We start from the raw sequence: 21,172 nt of genomic DNA on the forward strand, positions 1-21,172 counted from the left end.
TATTTCTAAGCATAAATGACAATGAACAATACAAATCTAACATTGGTAATCAGTAAGACCTAAATGTATAAAAGTTCATTACATTTATTATAGTTTTTTTAAATCCAGTTTTCAAACTATTTTGTACAGAATGTGTTATGCATTATTAGAGATGTACAAAAACAAGAAAGAAAACTCTCCTGGAGGCCAAGGCCATGCCATCCAAAGTAAGTATCTCGCTAGGCACCATGTTTTTTCATGAGTTTTTAGGGTATATAGAGTAAAACAACCTCAGTTTCAGGTGAATTTAAAAGCAGAAAATTAGAGGTCATCTAGACCTTTATATCTTTGGGCCTTCAGGTCACTTGCTTAATTTGTGAGTTTGTGAGAAACCTCTTTTGGTTGGTGTAGTAGTGCTGCTGCCAACACAACATTAAGAGTGGTAATACAATTAAGGGGTTTACCTGATTTGGAAAAAAAAGTTTTTCTACCTGTATTGTTGTGTATATATATATATATATATATATATATATATATATATATATATATATATATATATATATATATATATATATATATGAATGTGGAAAAGACCAAAGACACCAAAGAGATTATGGCAGATTACAGGAGAAGTCATTCCCAGCATACCCAACTGAACATCTACTGCGCTGCTGTGGCCAAGAAGGCCTAATCTCTCCTCCACTCCACTAAACTCTTGAATAGCTCCATTCATGAGGCTGTCAGAAGACTGAATTCTTTACTACCTCCCACCTACCCCCCAACACACTCTCACACAGTAAAACTTGACAGTACTGCTTTTCTCAGTGTCTTCAGACAGCATAAGCAGTGGCGTGTCTAGAAAATTTTTGTTGGGGGGGCCAGGTAGGGGCACAGATTTGGAGAAGGGTGGCAGATTTAATTGGCAGATAATGTTTAAAAAAAAATTCTACCAACCCTTAACCATAATTCAATAATCCTATAAACCTAATAACCAAATGCACTTTTAACTCTTATTAGAATGAGATTTTAACCACTACGGTGCAAAGTTTTTAGATACTGCGTTGATAAAGTACAAGAGATACAATCAGTGCTTTGTCAGTGCTTACTCAGCATTCAAGGACATCAATATTTGCATAGCATTTTTACTGACATGTAGTGCACATATGTTTTGGGCAAAAACATTTTTGAAAATTAAAATACGAACATTTGTAACAAACAATTGACAAATTAGCCAATGCCAATGCAAAACTTTATCTGCCTGTTAAAAAAAGAAGATAATCTTCTCACAAACTGGTGTTTGATTTTGAAACAGGAAAAAAGTGGGGAAACAAATGAAAAGACTAACATTTGAATAAAACCTGAAAGCAAGTAAATACTTTCTATGCTGCCTTATGGTAAACTTTGGTAATATTGATAAAGAACAACACTGGCTGATGATGAAATACAGTCAGCTGGCATGGTGACACTGCCAGTATTAACCTGCAGGGCTGGACTGGGACAAAAAAATTGGGCATTTTTACTACAGACCGACCCACCAGGTATTAAAGCCATAAAGCCTTTGAATGAAAACAAATGCTGTTGTGACAGTGATGTACAGTCTTTTTGGTATATGTATGATTTCTATACATTTTACGTCAGATAAAAACTTTGGTTGTAAGATTTAGATAATTATTTAATAAAAACTAGGTATTTTAAATGAGAATAAGAAAGAAAAGTATTTCTTTGTGCCCACCTTTCCCTGTTAATGCCCTACCTGGCCCCCTGGCAAAACTTTGCTAGACCCGCCCCTGCACAGTTACCAGCTGTCAGCTACATAAAAAAGGATCCTGGTGTTATTCGTCTCTCAGAAACAGTTCATAACTTCAACTCATTCATGTCACCTAAAAGGTAAACCTGTTTCTCCATCACCTGTTCAGCTCTGATGATTCCGTAAGGACATCTCCTGGTTTCATCTTCATGTTTCCCTCTCACCACATATCTAAACAGACATCATGACCAGCAGCTTTACAGCTGTGGCTCCAGCAAACATCAGCTGATACTAGAAATTAATATTAAATACATTCTAACAACAGCTGATCAAGCTTAAACGTGCTGCTGTTATTTAGCGCAATATCCGCTGGTTTCCTCTTTCTGGCGCAAAGTGGGCAATAAACAAACAAGAGAGAAAAGCCGATCAGCTGATCATTGATCAGTTTCATGATTGAAGTAGCAACAGGAGAGGGAGGGGGAGAGAATGAGAGAAGAAGAGGCAGCTGTGCAGCATAAAGACAGAATAAATCCAGCTTTGTGTCTTTTTTCCATTCTAGCTAAAGTCCGGGACAAACTGCGTCTCTTCTCAGCTCAATACGAAACGCGTAATATTTTCTCTGAATGAGGGACCATCCCATTTTTTTAAGGAGCCGTTGGCAACTCTACTAACCTTATGAATAAAATAAAGTTCACTATCAGTAACATCATAGCACCCACCCAGCTGTATAAAAACTCCGTCAAACTGGCTAGAACGCAGTATGAGTTATTGCAACTGACAGTAAAAAGTCAGCAACATGAAAATAAACTCCACCTAAACTTGGTTTATATCTGACCCAGATTGCAGGTCATAACTTCTTACCTGAAGTTCAGTTCACCTGACACTCGGACTGGTGGCTGCTTCGGGTCTCTCCTCCTGCCTCCCCTTCCCTCATCCACCTGTTGCCTCTGTGGAAGCCCCGTCATAGCCACCACCAAACAACGGAGTTATTTCTACACATCGACCTGCATCTGGCCAATCCACCACCTCTCATTGTTCATGCCATTACAAAAAAATAAAATAAAATAAGTCACCGGGCACATGCCCGGTATGCCCGATGGCCAGTCCAGCTATGTTAACCTGCAACCAAATCTGCAGCTCCATACAGCAATGTTACGACTTAGATTATATCTTATAACTCATAACTCTTATGTTAGCTGCCCTCAGTAGCATACTGTCTGAAATATTCCACAGCTGCAATAATTCTTTAAGTGTAATTTTTTCCTTGGTATTCTAATTTCACCGAAGTTTACTAAATTCAACAAACTTGATATTACTTACCGGGACATTTATTCTGTCCTCATTTTCTTTCACCGAAAAATTGTTTCCTGCAGTGACGTCTTTCGCGCTTGGCTCTCCTACCTTTGCTAACGTGATGCGCATAGCGCAGAAGCGATGCTGCATTCACTTACACTCGGATATCTGAGCGTCACCGTGAAAACATAATCGGACATTTGATATTTGATTGAATTTTATTGTTTTGCCTTTGGGGTGGCACCTGGGGTGGCCAGTCTGGTTTGGGGGGTGGCCTGTGCCCCCCCAGGCCACCCCGCTGGACACGCCATTGAGCATAAGGCCTGCAAAACCTTTGAAGGCTTTCTGTAATCATCCAGATTTTTCCAACATATAGATTGAGTTCACCATTAAAACATACAGGACCACATTTATGAGTGATAAACTGATGCAAGGGCTACAACCTCTGTGTATTTATTTTACATTTAATGATCAATAAGAGGCTACAGTCAGAGACCTATATCAAAATAATAGCAACTTAAAAAAAACTTCATATTTATTGTTGTAGGCAAATAATTTATAAACAATTTTCATATGTCCTGTTAAAATATTTTTATAATGACCCCAAAAAATATTATAACCAACAAACTAACAAAAACAATAACTTTTGTCTTCCCGGAGCAGATAGAGACTTCACAAATGTTTCATCTGCAGGACAAGAAAAGATAGACATTTTTTTCTAGCAGACAAACACTATAAACTGCATGCGAGTAGGCATTGGCTTTCAGCACTATTGGAAAAATGATAGATTTTTATACAGAGAAAAAATCTTTCACTCTTTTCCTTATTGTATAAGTATAATGTATAACAGTATTCTTTCTTAATAAAGCACAACAGTGAATTTAATACTTACCCTAAAATGGAAATACAGTTCAATTTTTCTTATCATTTGGGGAAGTGTTCTCATACACATGTTCTCCTGGTCAAAAAATAAGATACAGTAATTTTATTTATACTTTCTTTATTTTGTTATTAAAAATGTGAACGTTAAATAGTCTGTATTTGTATAGCGCTTTACTTAGTCCCTATGGACCCCAAAGTGCTTTACACTACATTCAGTCATTCCACTCACACACTGGTGATGGCAAGCTACGTTGTAGCCACAGCCACCCTGGGGCGCACTGACAGAGGCGAGGCTGCCGGATACTGGTGCCACCGGGCCCTCTGGCCACCACCAGTAGGCAACGGGTGAAGTGTCTTGCCCAAGGACACAACAACCGAGACTGTCGGAGCCAGGGCTCAAACCGGCAACCGGGGCTGCCAACTGTTGTGTGTAAGCCGTGAGACCAGTTTTCCCGTGATTCACTCGCGTACGTCAGTTTGAAGAGGAAAAAGAACTCCACGGGACTCCGATGTGAAAAGATGTAACAAAAAATTTATTCCACGGTTTTGCATCTTACAGGAGTGGTCAGGTTTAACTTGTCCTCAACAAAATAACCTACTACGGTAGGAAAACCGTGTGGCTCTGTTCTACCCTGCTGCCCCGTATAGCTTATGCCGTGTTAACTCCTTTTCTCTCTCTCTCTCCCCTCCCGCACCGCATGCACTAATTTGCATACATCCGTGATGCCCGGATTTTACTATAAACACGAGTCTTTAAGGCACATGTATTCATGGTACTACATAACCTAGTTCCACCATAAACATGCATCTATTTCCTAAAATTATTAATTACACACACGAGCTTAACAACAGCGAAATATAAATACTAAAACATATGAACTATCTTAACTTGGCTCCCACATACCGGCCCCTAATTGTGACCCTATTACACAATTACCAAATTACACTTGTGGAGCCAAGGTACACAAACTTCAGTCTCTGCAGTTGATTACTTCAGTCCGATTCCTGCAGAAGGCAAATCTTCGTAATGGGCCTGTCCAGTACACTCGCGTCTTGGTTTTGATCCTAACCTGCCGCACCATTCCTGCCTTGTCTGAGATAGCATGGATTACTTTCCCTGTAATCCAAGAGTTGCGTGGGGCTGTATCGTCAACAATAAGCACAATGTCTCCAACCAAAAAGTTGCGAGATGGACGGGTCCACCTTTGCCTCTCTTGAAGTTGTGGTAAATATTCCCTTGCCCATCGTTTCCAGAATATTTCCGACATGTATTGCACTTGCTTCCATCTTCTTCTTGCGTAGAGATCTTGCCTATCGAACAGTCCGGGAGGAAGAGATGGTTTGTTCCTGAGCAGCAACAGGTGATTGGGAGTGAGTACTTCCAGATCATTTGGATCACTGGACGCTTTGGTTATTGGCCGACTGTTAATAACGGCCTCCGCCTCACACAGAAGTGTATGCAGGCCCTCTTCATCCAGTGTCTGCAGCCTCAAGGTAACGTTTAGGATTTTCTTCACTGACTTGATCAATCTCTCCCAGACCCCTCCATGATGGGGTCCTGAGGGAGGGTTGAACGTCCACTGAATGCCTTGTTGTTTTAGGTGGTCTTCAATTTTGGACACATTCCATTCAGCAATGGCTCTTTTAAGTTCACGCTCTGCACCAATGAAGTTAGTTCCATTGTGAGAACGAAGGGTCTTTATCTGGCCTCGTCTGGCTATGAATCGACGGAGAGCATGGATGAAGGAATCTGTGTCCAGCGAGGCTGCCATCTCCAAGTGTATTGCACGAGTAGTTAGGCAGGTGAAAATGACTCCATACCTCTTCACCGTACTTCGACCACGTTTGATCTCGAACGGACCAAAGTAGTCCACTCCGCAGTTAGTAAATGGAGGGTCATCTGGCAGAACTCTGTCTCGGGGTAGGTCGGCCATTTGCTGCTGTCCTGCAATTCCATGCTCACGCCAACAGGCAATACACCTAGCGAGTATTTTTCGTACTGCAGAGTTGGCACCGGGTACCCAAAACTTTGTTCTCAACTTGGAGATAACATGATTGCGACCACTATGAGCCAAGTTCTCATGTATTTCTCTGAGGATAAGCTTCGTGACGTGAAGATCCTTGCTCAGGATTGCTGGCCGCTTAGCCTCCTCGGGTAGTGCTGCTCTGCTGAGTCGCCCTCCGACCCTAAGGATGCCTTGTTCAAGTACTGGACTCAGTTTGAAAAGACTACTAGTCCTCTTCACCCCCTGACCTTTAGAAAGTGCGCTGATCTCCTTAGGAAATGTCTTTCTCTGACAGTAGCGAATGATTGCTTCTTCAGCCTTCGCAAGGTTCTCTACCGTTAGCTTGTTGGTGTCCCCTTGAAACAGGCTGTCCTTGAAACCTTCCATATCCCTCTCGACTTCAGGTTGTGTTTTAACAGCACACAACTCCTTCCTTTTGGGACACAATTGCAGCAGAATGCTCTTGACTTTAAGCATCCATGCCACTGCCCTTTTAAGTTTAAACCAGGATGAGAAGTACTGCAGGAACTCCAGCACTACATCTTCACATTCCTTGATTGTACTAGCACACACCAGGTTACCCTTTACCTAGAGCTGGGCGATATGAGATTTTTTCATATCACGATATGTTTTTTTCATTTCAGGCGATAACGATATCTATCACGATATAAGCCAAATAACTATATTTGTAAGATTTAAATGTGCCGTTGCTCACAAGTAAAATGTGAAATAATCAGCAGCTTATTTTGATTTAAATATTTATTTCCCATAATAAGTTCAACAGGGTAGATGTACTTAAGGAACATGAGACTTTTTCAGATAAATAAAGGCAAATATTGCAAACTATACAAAAGGCAGCCGCTAAAGCGTTTAAGTTTCAAAATAGAACAAACGAAACAGACTAAATTGTCAATTCCACTTAGAAACAAAATATTAATTCTAAAAATAAATCTTAGTTTGTTTTACAGAAGAACAGACAAAACTGGCTAACTTTTGTCAATATCAAATAAACTGAGAACTAAAAGGAAATTCTCAATCTCTCCTTGTTGTATAGCTTAGCTTTTCAAACAGTTTTAACAGTTACTTTAGTCTGACAAAAGCTGAATGACGAATTAGCGCTTCCAGTCAGAGACTGTGGCTACGTCCACACGTACACGGGTATTTTTGAAAACGGAGATTTTCCGTTTTCGTTTTAAAAAATAATCCCGTCCACACATAAAGGCAGAAATGAAGGAAAACGCTGCTATGAACATGCCAAAGCAGCAGGTGGCGCTAGATTCCTAACCGTGCAGAAATGTTGGCCAATCAGAAGTCTAGAAGCCTCGGTGGGAAAAAGTAAACAAAGCTGCGGCATAGAAGCAGAACCGAGTCGTATGTGTGGACGGACAGTAACTGTGTGTATATGTAAGCATTTAAACACTGCAGAGAGTAGAATTAACAGTAACAGTATTGTAGAAATTCATTTCACCGAAACAATAACGTGGCGCACAGTGTGACGCATGCACCAGTTTATTGTATTTCCAGACTTGCTTTCGGCACAATTTACAGTGCACGCTACTCTGTTTTTTGTCAGACTTGAAATAGCTGAAATACCTTCACACTACGGAACTTCTATGGCTCTTCCGTTCGACAATCTCTCCGGCATTGGAACCATCATCGGTTTTCTCTTCGGTCACGCTCGGTTGATTTTTCTAGTCGGCACACTCATTTCCTCCATTACGCGCTGGCTCCATTACCCGCTGGCTGCTTCCCAAACAAACACACGTGCGGCTTGGCACTTGTGCTGTACGTAACAAGTCACGCGACGTGACGCTGCGGCTGTGATTGGTTCGGCTCTGCGCTACTTAATTTGGATTGGCTAACCTTTTTTTTTTTTTTTTTTTAAGAGGACAAGAGCGGCTAGGTCTATCGCGATAGCTTAATTTCTCTATCGAGTAAAAGTTATATCGCGATACATATCGTTATCGTTCTATCGCCCAGCTCTACCTTTACCTCTGGGTCATCTGTAGTCAGGCCTTCAACTGGGTGCACCTCTTCTGGCCACTCTTCCATAGGTTTGGTGAGAAAGTCCGGCCCCTGTAACCATGTGTGGGATTGCATGAAGCTCTCTGCTCGGAGCCCCCTTGATGCAAAGTCGGCAGGATTCAGTGAGGTGTTGATATACCTCCATTGCTCTGGACTGGAGCATTTCAAGATGGCATCCACACGGTTAGCAACAAAGGTACGGAATCTACTTGTTTGATTTCTGATATACTTGAGTACCGTGGTACTATCTGACCAAAATACAGATGGTTGGAGCGGAAGCTGCAATTCAGATGTCAGAACCCTGTCTATGCGTGCTGCCATGGTTGCTGCGGTAAGTTCCATGCGGGGAACTGTAATGGGCTTAAGTGGGGCCACTCTTGCCTTTCCCAACATGAATGCGCAGTGGACTTCGTTACGGCTGTTCCTCTGTAGCAAGTAGCTTACTGTACCGTAGCCCTCTTCACTGGCATCAGCAAAGTGTTGCAGCTGATTGTATACTGACTCTCCAAAGCCCACAGGTTTAAAACATCTTGGAACGCTTATGTTCCCTAGCTGGCGGAGCTGGGTCTTCCACTTGAGCCACTTGTGAGCTAGGTCTGCAGGTATGATGACATCCCAGCCAATCTTTCTCCTGCAAAGCTCTTGCAGAATCTTCTTTGCTTGAAGCGTGACTGGTGACAAGATACCCAGTGGGTCGTAGACAGAACTCACAGTGGACAGAAGGTTTCTCCGAGTGGGTGCCTTGTCTGGCATTACAATCTTGAACCTGAAGCTGTCAGATTGAATACACCATTGGACTCCCAGCGCTCTCTCAATGGGGAGTGTGTCCTGATCCAGATCGAGATCTTTAACCTCCGATGCCCTTTCTTCTTCTGGAATAGCAGACAGAACTGCTCTGCTATTGCTTATCCATTTTGTGAGCCTGAATCCACCCCTCTGACATACAGCTCTAAGAGTGTGGTATAACTGTATGGCTTCCTCTTCTGAGCTCACAGCCTTCAAACAGTCGTCCACATAGAAGTTGTGCAGGACTGTGTCAACCGCTTGGCTGTTGGCTGGATCTCGGTTGTCTTCAGCACATTTACGCAGAGCAAAGCTGGCGCAGCTTGGTGACGAAGTTGCACCGAAAATGTGAACCGCCATCTTGTACTCCACCATATTCTGAGTAATGTCACCAGATGTCCACCACAGGAACCAAAGAAGGTCAGAATCCTCATCAGGCACCTTTACTTGGTGGAACATTGCTTCCACATCTGCCATGATGACCACTTCTTCTTGTCTGAACCGGATAATTACCCCCAGAAGGGTACTGGTAAGATTTGGTCCTTGTAACAGCTGGTCATTTAAGGTGGTGCCTCTGTACGATGCTCCACAGTCAAAGACCACTCGAAGCTTGTGTTTCTTGGGATGGTAAACTCCGTGGTGCGGTAGGTACCAAACCTTTCCATCGTCACGATCAAGGTCCTATTCTGGCACTTTCACTGCGTAACCGTTGGTTATGACGTTACTCATGAAAGCCGAGTACTCTGCGTGGAATGAAGTATTCCTCTCCAACTTCCGCTTTAGGTGTAACCCACGTTGCTCAGCCACTTTGCGGTTGTTGGGCATCTTAATGCGCTTGTTCCGCAATGGCAGAGCGATGCTGTAATGTCCGTCCACAATAGTAGCTGACTCTGTCGCTATCTCCAGAAACTGCAAATCCTCTCTTGACATTTCTTGTTTCTCGTTTCTTTCACGCTCAGGGAAGTCACTTTTAAACTGCTGGTCCCAGAGTTCATCCAGTTTGCTAACTGATATTCGATTTGCTGCAACCTGAATCAGTCCGCATGATGCCCTTTGTGAACTGCTTCCTTGGAGGGGTTCGCTGATGGTCCAACAGAGCCTTGTCTTCACAGCATATGGACCGCCATTCTCGCTGGCTATAACTTGCCAAGGTTCAACAGCTTTAGGTGGATTAGCCCCGATTAGCAGTCCAATCTTTGCTTCAATCCTAGGTATAGACACCTGCTGAAGGTAGGTCCACCTGTTCACGTAGTCTTGAGAAGGAGCATTGTCGGCAGACGCAGGAATGTCACTGTGACTGTACATTTCTGGCAACTCAAAGAAGTCATTGCTGTCTAAGCTGCTTATTTCCAACCCAGACACAACGTGGCTACCGACGACCTTTTCCTCTCCCATTGTTTTCAGCAAAATGTTTGTCTTCCTGCCAGACAAGTTAAGCTCATGCATTAACTCTTCAGTACAAAAGCAGGCAGTACTGCCAGGGTCCAGAAAAGCATAAGTGTGTGTCACCTTTTGTCCTCTTTTAGGTTTCACTTGTACTGGAACTATTGCCAAAATGTGCTCTGTTTTCTCTGCAGCGTGAGCAGGTGCTTCCATTTCAACAAATCCATTCACGATTGACTCTGTTTGGTCTTCTCTTTCTAATGATTCCACTTCAGAAGCTACCCTTTTGCTTGTAGCACTGGGCTTAGTCTTCATGTGTAACACTGTGGGGTGCGGTTGTGCACAAACCTGACAACTTGCCTTTTCTTGGCACGAACCACTCATGTGTCCCTCCTTAAGACAGCTGAAGCATAGTCCTTTAGTTCGCATGAAGTCAATCTTTTCCTTATGAAGTGACTTCTTCATCCTCTTGCACTGTTCCATGGTGTGCTCTTCACCACGACAGAAAAGACAGGGTTTGGAAAATGCACACACTTGCTTCCCGCTGACCTTGTTCCTTTCTTTAGAGGGTACGTCCTGTGTAGTGGTGATAGTTGCAGCTGCAGTGAATCCTTTTCTGTTTCCACTTCTCCTTTGCAACCTCTCATCCACTTGCCCTCTAACTTGGACCTTTAATGTGCTGTCCTTTATATCACCGAACAATGGATGCAAAACTTCTTTGGCCTGCTTATTGACAAACTCCGCCAGATCTGCAAACGTGACTCTGTGTTTTGCCTTGTCTAAGACCCCACAAGCATATGTTCTCCACCTTTCTCTCAGCTTGTACGGAAGCTTGGAAACGATAGCACGCATGTTGGCCGTGTTATCCAACTCCTCCATGTACTCCACATCCATCATTGCATTATGACATCCAGTAAGATAGAGGCCGAAAGCATGCAGAGCCTCTCCATCATCTGACTTGATGGTTGGCCAGTTAAGAGCCTTGTGAATGTATGCCACTGATATCTTGTAGGCATTTCCAAAGTGCTCTTCTAACAGTCTCTTAGCCATTTGATATCCATGTGTATGTTCCATATGAAGACAACTCCGTGTCAATTCTCGTGGTTGCCCACTTGTGTATTGTTCCATGTAGTACAATCGATCCTTGTCGCTCTCTGTTCTGTCCTCCACACCATGTTCAAAAGCTCGCATGAACAGCCGATACTCTAATGGGTCCCCTTTAAACACAGAAATGTTCTGCGGGGGCAACGTAGCTAACTTCTGTTGCTTAGTTAGCGCTTCGACCACATCCTGTAGAGCACTTGGTGTCTGCGATGGCTGGGAGGTAACAGTGTGTGTTTGCTGTGCGTTTTGGAGAATGTTCTTCTTCTGCGCTTGTCTTTCTCGTGTGGGGGATGGGCTATTTGACTGCTGTGAAGTAAATAAATCTCCAACCTTCTGCGATGCCACGTAGGAGTTCATTCCATCCCGAGTGGATACGCGACTGGATGCCTTGGATGCACGACTTTCGTATTCCGATAAGATCTTGATCTTTGCCTCATTTGCTGCAAGAGCTGTTTGTATTTCTAGCTCCTCCTTTTCAGCTTGGAGCTTAGCCTCCCTTTCCTCCAGCAAGCGTTTCTGTCTTAAAGACGATGCCTTAATCAATAAGGTAGCTCGCTCCACCTCTGCCTTCATGCGTGTGGACGACACCGATGACGAAGCGCAGGAGCCGCGTTCTGACAATGCCTTATCACTGTGTTTTGAGACAGATACATTAGATATGCTGTCAGATGGATCCACATCTTCATTGCATTTTTCAGTCTCCCCAGCGCGCATGGCCATCTTGTCAATCCAAGCCGAAGCTGTCTCAGCAAAAGCCTTAAAGGAATCAGCCTTAGGTTTAAACCATTTTTCCTGGTCTTTAGTTAAATCCTCCTCCGGCGTTTGCTGGAGCACCTCTTTAACATTTGTGTTCAAACCACAAAACTCTCCAAACCGCTCATTAAAATCCTTCATTAACTGTGTTACTTCTGTTAGGCTGGTATCACATTCATTTTCCATCAGCTGGCGCACTTGTTTCACTGTGCCTGTTAATTTGGCTAGCTTGGCCTTCTGTAAATTGATAACACGTTGCAGCCTTTTCTCCATAGCTTTAGGTGTGATTTTCACCGCCCTAGCTTCCAATTCTGCTACTGTGTCTTCTTCTTCGTTGTTCATGCTATTAATTTCCCGAATAGCAACACCAAAATCCTTATTTTATCATCTAAAAATCATGCAGGTTGGCTACCACACAGTTCAGCATCCACCATGACTCAGCAATTTTTCCTCGTGAATTAGCTCCACTTACTCACGTTTGTTGTCGCTGCAGCAGCTCAGGTTTTTTGCTTCTTTAGTCGCGTCAATTACTCCACAACGAGCAGGTTTTCCTACAAATGTGTAAGCCGTGAGACCAGTTTTCCCGTGATTCACTCGCGTACGTCAGTTTGAAGAGGAAAAAGAACTCCACGGGACTCCGATGTGAAAAGATGTAACAAAAAATTTATTCCACGGTTTTGCATCTTACAGGAGTGGTCAGGTTTAACTTGTCCTCAACAAAATAACCTACTACGGTAGGAAAACCGTGTGGCTCTGTTCTACCCTGCTGCCCCGTATAGCTTATGCCGTGTTAACTCCTTTTCTCTCTCTCTCTCCCCTCCCGCACCGCATGCACTAATTTGCATACATCCGTGATGCCCGGATTTTACTATAAACACGAGTCTTTAAGGCACATGTATTCATGGTACTACATAACCTAGTTCCACCATAAACATGCATCTATTTCCTAAAATTATTAATTACACACACAAGCTTAACAACAGCGAAATATAAATACTAAAACATATGAACTATCTTAACTTGGCTCCCACATCTTGAGCCACGATCGCCCCCAATATTTTAAATGTATATTAAAAATATTACTCACCTGTATTATGTGTCTGTGGATTTTTGTTGGTTCTAAATATAATAAATGAAGCATTATCAAAGTCTTTCCACAAAGTTACACAAAACTGTAACACTAAACATTTATATTTGTTTAAAGCCAATCTTAATGATAAATGATAAAGACTTGTTTGTTCAAACAAACAGTGCACTGAAATACTTGCACCTCTGTGGTTATTTCATGAAATGATATGATGTTAAATTAATTACACATAACATTGCTAAGTTAAGCACAAGCATATGCTTTTGCTTATGTGTTTAGAAGTGGATTGAGTACACAGATTCAGAGACTAATAAGATCATTAAGAAATGATCCACCTACCTTCGCCTATAAAAGTAGTATCCTACACCACAAGCAACAGCAACGATGGCAAAACATGCGATTACAATCCCAGCGATACAACCTGCAGCACATTCTGATGATTGATCTGGGGAAGTTCAAATAGAGATAAAATAAAGATGACACAAAGTTGTCTCACCATCTCAAAACTCTCCAATAATTTCTCTCTTTGTTTGATTTCATAATTGAACAGGTTTCAGAGGACTTTTGGTCAGTGCATTGCTGTCTTTGTCTGGAGAGCACTTGTATTTGTCAAAATGATGAATGCACTGTGTAGTTTCAGCAAATATTTTGCTGAAGATTAATGTTTTGATAAAGGGTAGTTAAGTGTTAGGATACATTTCCAAAATTTAGTTCATGGAAAATATTAAAACTATAGGCACACTGCAAAATCCAAGAGTATCAGAGCACACAGTTACCTTTCACATCAAATCCATACAATGCTGATGATGATGCTCTCTCAGTTACATTAATCCATCTTTGAGAAATGTGCTTCACTCTCTTAGAAAAGAGCGAGTGATGCTTAAAAACCTCTATTTTTATGTAGTCACCCAAATTGGTAATGATCTGCCCCATTTTTGATTCTGCCAACAACACTCTCGACAGTTAACTCATTCACTGCCAGCCATTGGCAGTGAATGAGTTAAACCCATTGACTCATTCACTGCCATTGACGTCTATAGACGTCAATGGCAGTGAATGAGTTAATTAGGAATTGCCTTTTTCAGCTCAGAAATATCTCCCAACTGTGAACTTTGTTGTCTAAACCTGAGTTAGAAATAGTTATTCATGCTTTTATTTCATCTTGCTTAGATTATTGTAACAGTCTTTTTCTTTGTTTGAGCAAAAGGAATCTTGACCGTCTCCAGTTAGTCCAGAATGCTGCTGCAAGGCTTTTAACTAAGACACGAAAAAGAGAGCATGTTACACAAGTTTTACGTTCATTACACTGGCTTCCAGTACATTTTAGAATTCATTTTAAAATCTTGGTACTGACTTTTAAAGCTTTGAATTGTGATGCCCCTGCCTACATTTCTGATCTTTTAGAACCCCACGGTAGTCCCATGAACACGTTTTAAGACCAGAGGAGATAGACCTTTTAGAGCGGTGGCCCGCAGGTTGTGGAATCCTCTCCCTCAATCATCGCATAACCTTGATTGTATTTATTCTTTCAAAAAGTAGCTCAAGATTCTTTTAATTAGATTTGTGCTGAATGTTTGATTGGGCTGTTTTATATGTATATCTGTTCTTATATTATTGTGAAGCACTTTGTGGTTTATATCCTGTGACGAGTGCTATATAAATAAATTGAATTGAAATAAAGAATGAGGTAGATCTGGAAGATTGTGTGGATTTAGAAGAGCAGGTCAAATTTAACCCCTCTGTAAATTTACACCTTACTGCAGTTTGTATGTTACAGTGATCCTGCGTAAGGGATTCTGACAACATCTATGATAGCAGAAATAAGCATTGAAATAAATAAGCATTTGAATAGGATGACTCCAGGACTCACTGGAGAGATTATGTCACTTGGCTGGCTTTCCCCAAAGGACCGAACACTATTAAAACTAGATGAACATGAACAGTTGGATAGAAGTCAAATTTAAGGTGTCTTTAATATTGATATGGATATTTTTTGGAACTTCAATTTGAAAATGTTCTGGTCCATCTGAAGGACACCTAATAAAGTAATACACACAATAAATGTGTTCATTGCATTAAATTAAAAAAAAACAATTGCAATGATTGATTAAATATATTGTCAGTAGTGCCAATATTGTACCTCAATATTATATAACCATACGTGTGAACAGTTAGTGTGAACTGAACAGCATGTTACTTACAGTTAACAATCAGAACATATTTAACTCCATCACTGCTGACAGGGTTGCTGATATTACAAAAATATTCTCCTTCATCTTTCCTCTTCACACTGTTAAAGGTCAACACTCTGTTATTGTCAGAAAGGGTCATGTTGTCAGTCAGGGTCAGTTTGGAGCCATCCTTCATCCAGTTTCTGGTAAAGACTGAGCCGGAAGCCTCACAGGTTAAGTTGACAGAGGTCCCCTCAGCTGGCAGGTTTGTTGAAGATTTAAGCAAGATTGAAGCACCTGATATTTTCTCTGTTTGCCAGGAGACAGATTTTTGAGAAAGAAAATGCACATACAATTCTTTACATACAGGTTAGAAACTAAGAGATAAGAGAGTTTTATCTGCTTGCTGGTGATGCAGACAAGACAGAACATACCTGTATGATCCTCTCTCAAAAAATGTAACGGTAAGTAGTGCTAAATACTATTATTTTTAATATTATGAACATTCTGATGATATGGTTCTTTAGCTTAACTATGTCGTAGCAATGATGACTCCCAAAGCTATTAAAATTAGCTAGTGTTCCTATTAACTCATTATTAATCTTCAATGAGCAATTATCCCATGGTGATTAAATATATATTTAAAACAAGTGGATAACAATTTATTCATGCTTTACTTAATTGCAAATAAAAAAATACCCTCAAAAATGCCATTCTTTCAACCTGAAACCATAAATGAACCGAATAATGTTTACTACTTGTTAGCATGTCAGAAATGAACTGAAGACTTTTTTGCCGGCTTGTACAAATTGTGATAATGTTAGGCTAATCGCATAAAGCTCACAATATGTAATGAAATCATAACCAACGTTGTTATCATAACAGCCACATGTTAAACAAAGAAGAATTTATTTAACATGTGGCTGAGAATCCAGAGAGCAAAGAATGCATGAATCTTACATTTTTTAACAATAAATTTGGCTCACCCAGCACAGTGATGGCTGAAGGCTGAGATGTTTGAGATCTCAGAGTTTTGCTGTTAAAGGCCTGACAGCTGTAGTTTCCACTCTGACTCATCTGAACATCCATCAGTCTGAGCTCTGATCCAGTATCAGGCAGCTGATCTCCATTCAGAAACCACTTAAAGTGGGCAGGAGGTCTGGATCCAACTGAGCAGGTGAGGCTGATGTCTGACCCCACAGCAAAGTATCCTTGTGGAGGAGATGAGATCAAATCCATATTTTCTGGACCATCTAAATGTAGAGGGGACATAGAAAAGTTACGTTGGGTGGATGAAAAATGTAAAAGTATGTTACATTCAGTTTCTCTTGTGAAATCGTAAAATTATTCACAATTCACAATTATTCACAATTCACAGAAAAAAGATCTCATCCATCTTTTATTCAGCTTATCGGACATATCTAATGTTCTGAAATCTAAAATGATATCTAAACACCCTGATGCTTGTGTGCAGATGTTTTCAGATAAATTACTGAACATTTACTTTAGTAACTCACAGCTGATGGAGAGGTTTACTGGATCACTGATAACAGTACTGACAGGATTGGACACACGACACCTGAATGGTCCCTGGTCAAAGCGGGTCACAGTGATTATAGTCAGACTGGAGCCTCCATCAGTGAGCTGAACTCTGTCACTTGCTGTAACCTCAGAGCTGCCGTTCAACCAGAGGAAAGAGAGAGAGGGTCCAGAGGCAGAGCAGGACAGAGAGACAGAACCACTGAACTCAACCAAGTCTGTGCTGCTGGAATTTACCAACACACTGGAGACTTTCTCTGTGAAAAAACAAAAAAAAAAAAGTAGTTGTATTTTTTGGCATCAACAATAGAAAATAAGCATTAAAATTACAAAAAATCTGATTCCAGCGAAACTTAAAATAGAAACAATATATTTATAATTAAACCTTAAAAGAAGTACTGTACCAACCAAATGCTTCAAATACTTGAATTCACATAACTGACGATATCAACTCCCTTTAAGTGACTATTCTGAACAGAATCAATGAGATTAATTGAGTTCTCAGCTCGTTCTTTATCGTATGGGGGTCAATAAAATAAATAAACCATTCAGTTTCTTTCAGCCACTTTTTAAAGTCTTTAATATCACAGTCTTAAGAATAAGACGAGTTATTACAAGAATGCATTACTGCAGTGAGTAGAGATGTAACAGATATGTACTAATCATTACAGGTATTTTTACATGTTCAATATATTGTAAACTTGCTTAAATATTGCAAAAACACTTAAGCTGTTGAATTTCTACATCTGCTCACCATGTATCACCAGAGTAGTACGTCCATTCAGGATTGTTCCATCGTGTACAGCGTTAACAGTGTATTCTCCAGTGTCATCCAGAGTGAGACTCCTGAGCTCCAAAGACGCAGTAGATGGGAAGAAGGTGATCCTGCCTTCATATTCAGGTCCAATAATGTTTTCTGCGTTAATTACGAATACTATTATAGGTGTAGATACATTAAAACTCCAGTTCACAGATGAAAACGGTTTCTCTGTTGGAGACATTGTTGTAGTGAATATCATTGTTCCTCCTACAGCTGCATTCAGACGATCATCAGGCAACACACCAACTCCTTCAGTGAAACCTGCGGGAGAAGAATAGAAAAGTGCTGTTGTTACTCAAACATATAAAACAGTTGTGCAATATGTAAAGATTAGAATGAAATATGGCAGGTCTGAAGAGTTTGAGTTATTTTCATTAAAGTCTAATGTCAGCTTTTCCAGATAATACTGCACATAATTCTGATCGAGTTTCAGGAACTCGCTCAATAATCGCGTGGTTATTAAAACAGTTAACCAGCTGTTGCTTATGGTGACTTTCTGCTATTCTAAGCCCTTGGCGAACAACCAAAGGAAAAAAATAACTTTTTGTAACGAGACCATAAGTTCTGCTGAACATCTTAATTTTGAGACTTACTTGCAAATGCCACAAAGACAACAAGAAGCTGTAGTAACAAAGCCATTAATTAAATATCCTGGAGTGTGCAGTTAGTAATGTTCAACTATCAAACTGACCAAAAATCTACTGGCTCAGTATGGTGAATGAAACTCTACTTAACAAGATGCATTTTCAGTTTCATGCGCAAAGAGAGTCGTAGATTTTAAAAAATGTTTTTTTTTGTAATCTGATGTACCAGAAAACTTGCAGGATGCCTCCCTCATGTGGTGCAACTGTGTTAGTGCAAGATGTAAAACTTGAAATGTTGATATAAAAACTTTGATGTCCAGTCACAGGATGTTTTTCCGATTATGCCACACAGTTTAATTGATCAACAGAAAACAAACCATATGCAGTAACATATTCCTGCACCAGTCACATAAAAAAACCAAAACCTTCAAACAGTTTAATTGATCAGTAAACAATAAAGCACGTCTGAAAAGTTAAAGTTATTTTCATTATAGGTTTCATTGAAAAATAGAAAAGAAAAAGAAGCACACACAGCAGGTTAAATCAAGAAAAAAACACTGACACTGACAGATTCACATACAACATAATCTAGAAACAGGTAGCCAACAGGGGAGCCAGCTGAAGCAACCTGATCAAAGGCTTCCCATATTTCTCCTGTCTCCTCTGTCCTACATCTGAAATCAGTCTTGAGAAAGGTGTCCCAAGTCCTGCATCCAGAGGAGAAAGGAGACAAGAACTATAGGGTTTAATTGGAATAGATTTAAACTGAGATTCAGAAGGAAGCACTCAACTTTCTTTTAAATGTCTTTTGTTTCCACTCTTCTCTCTCTATATTCATGAAGAACAAATTAGAGGAGTTAAGAGAGTTAAAGTCGCATGATGAACAATTAACGATCAATGAACAACGACACAAAGGACGAGGAAAACTAAGCATTCCTAGAGAAGCCCTGAGAGAATTATAAGGATCATGGCACTGCTCTCCTACTCTCATTTAAAATACTTTTGTACAAACCTGCTTCTTCTCTGCTCCATGTTATCTGAGCATGAAAAAACAATTTCTGTTTATAATATTCAGGTTACACATGATTAAAATAAAACTTTAAAGTCAGTGTGAGCAGACAGTTTTTTTCTGCCACATCAAGCAGTGAGAGCTCACCTGAGATGGACCCAAAAATGAAGAAGTATATCACAAGTGTATTAGAAAATGTTCCCATTTCTAAAGCAGTCCTCCTCTCTTTGCCTTTTCCTTTGCTAATACCGGTACATGAATGTTCATTCAATAAGGAAGTCATGTTGTTATTCTGAAAGGTTAAACTTCACGAACTTGTTAATCATTAACAAACCTTTCTACTAAATGTTTGTGTCCGATTCTGTTTAGTCACATTAAGCTTTCCTTCTGTACTGTAACAGCTAGTTACAGAATTCAACAGGATTTATTGTCAGACAGAAATTAATTGATCTATTTTGGCAATTAGGCTCCAATGACCCATCACAGCAGCAGTGTTGGTCAAGTTACCTGAAAAAAGTAATCAGTAACTAATTACTGATTACTTCCCCCAAAAGTAATCCCATTACTATACTGATTACTTATTTTCAAAAGTAATTAATTACTTAGTTACTTCGTTATTTCGTTACTTTTTAAAGACACGATTTAGAACCTGAATAGGTGATAAAGCGATAGATCTTTCAGCCCAATTCTACTTTTTCTGCATAATCCATCATCCCAAAAGTCTCTTTTTAAATCTTCTATTATTAGTTTTAATCTTTTAACTTTATGCATCAAGCAAAGATTAAATAATATGCAACATTCTCTGACTGGAAGAAATTTGTTTAACATTTAAACCCATTTTCTGCACATTCCAGCACATAAAATAAAATATTTTTTGTGTTTACACTCAGTCTTTCAAATAGATGCAAGTGAAACACAGCAGAAAATAAATAGAATCAAAGACTCAGCGGTCCTGTTGCTCTATTTTCACCTGTAAAGCAGGCGGATGTTTGCCTTGGTGCAGGTGTGCCCAGCGGTCAGTGGAAGAATCCGCGAGTGTCTGTTGATTTCTGTTGATGCTGTCAGTTTTTGTAAAAAAAAAAAGAAAAAAAAAGAATAAGAAGCAAGTTTTAGCAAAGCAACTTCTATATTTATCAATGCATGACTCTCATTGTAAAAATGACTTTTTCAAGAGAGATCAGGCCAAGAGGGCAGGAGAAATTGAAATTGAAAAATGAGCAATTTGCATGTGGTTGGTTTGTAGTGCACGTTGTCTTCTGGGAAGATACTGTATGTAGGTCCCGTCCTCTCAATCTTTGTTTGAAATCTCCATTTTAAGTGTAAGTTGTGAAATAAAGTTTCTGATCTTGCCTTCTGTGATGGTGTCTTGTTTTCGGTTCTCTGACATATCACAACTTGGATTATTACAGTATTGAGCCTCTTACCCTGGGATAGGTGGGATAGGAACAAGCTCTGTGACTCTGTTGGATAGTCGTTATGATCCTGGTCATAATTTTGTGTATTGTGGGGGTGGTTTTATTCATTTTCTTCACTGTTCTTTTGCTTATGTAAGTTCCAGGTGGAAGCTGACCATTGGTTTGGGAGACTGAATGAGGCTGGCTATTAATTGGGACCCATCCAGACCAGCTGTGCCTTGCCCATATGTACTTCCAGCTTCCAACAAGGCTTTGTGTGATTAGCTGTGTGTTGTTGTGTGACCGATTTTCTGCTCTTAAACAAAATAAATAAAAACAAGATTATTTTGTACATATTTTAAATGTTGCAAATGTTGATCATTCTGAAGAGAACAGACGTGGTAGCTGAATTCTTTTAAAATGTTTTCTCCTGTTTAGTCTAGGGAGGCAGTTAAAAGGCCTATATTGTAGGGGTGGGTTTTGATAATTGATTTATCGATTAAAATCGATTCTCGCTCAGATAACGTGTTTTCGATTCATTAAAATCCTGAATCGATTTTTTAATATAAATTTGTTTTGCCTGAAATGCCAGAATCTCAGGTTTTATGTTTCT

The 21,172-nt window shown here is 40.3% G+C and overlaps 1 protein-coding gene and 1 long non-coding RNA gene across 2 annotated transcripts; both read right to left on the reverse strand.

Annotated features, from left to right (window-relative positions):
• Positions 1 to 3,544: 3,544 nt before the first annotated feature.
• LOC143421095 (uncharacterized) lies at positions 3,545 to 13,489 on the reverse strand. Its single transcript, XR_013100850.1, has 4 exons — positions 13,382 to 13,489; positions 13,043 to 13,074; positions 3,912 to 3,977; positions 3,545 to 3,706 (listed from the first exon to the last, which is right to left on the reverse strand). It is a non-coding gene; the product is annotated as an uncharacterized LOC143421095 (long non-coding RNA).
• A 1,709-nt stretch (positions 13,490 to 15,198) lies between these two features.
• LOC101479143 (cell adhesion molecule CEACAM1) lies at positions 15,199 to 19,391 on the reverse strand. Its single transcript, XM_076889650.1, has 5 exons — positions 19,313 to 19,391; positions 17,507 to 17,833; positions 16,731 to 17,009; positions 16,200 to 16,466; positions 15,199 to 15,522 (listed from the first exon to the last, which is right to left on the reverse strand). Exons 1-5 carry the CDS (start codon positions 19,368 to 19,370, stop codon positions 15,236 to 15,238), a joined length of 1,218 nt encoding a protein of 405 aa, XP_076745765.1. The 5' UTR covers positions 19,371 to 19,391; the 3' UTR covers positions 15,199 to 15,235.
• Between the last annotated feature and the right edge of the window lie 1,781 nt (positions 19,392 to 21,172).

This window comes from Maylandia zebra, linkage group LG11 (genome assembly GCF_041146795.1).
Source record: "Maylandia zebra isolate NMK-2024a linkage group LG11, Mzebra_GT3a, whole genome shotgun sequence".
NCBI classification, from domain to species: Eukaryota; Metazoa; Chordata; class Actinopteri; order Cichliformes; family Cichlidae; genus Maylandia; species Maylandia zebra.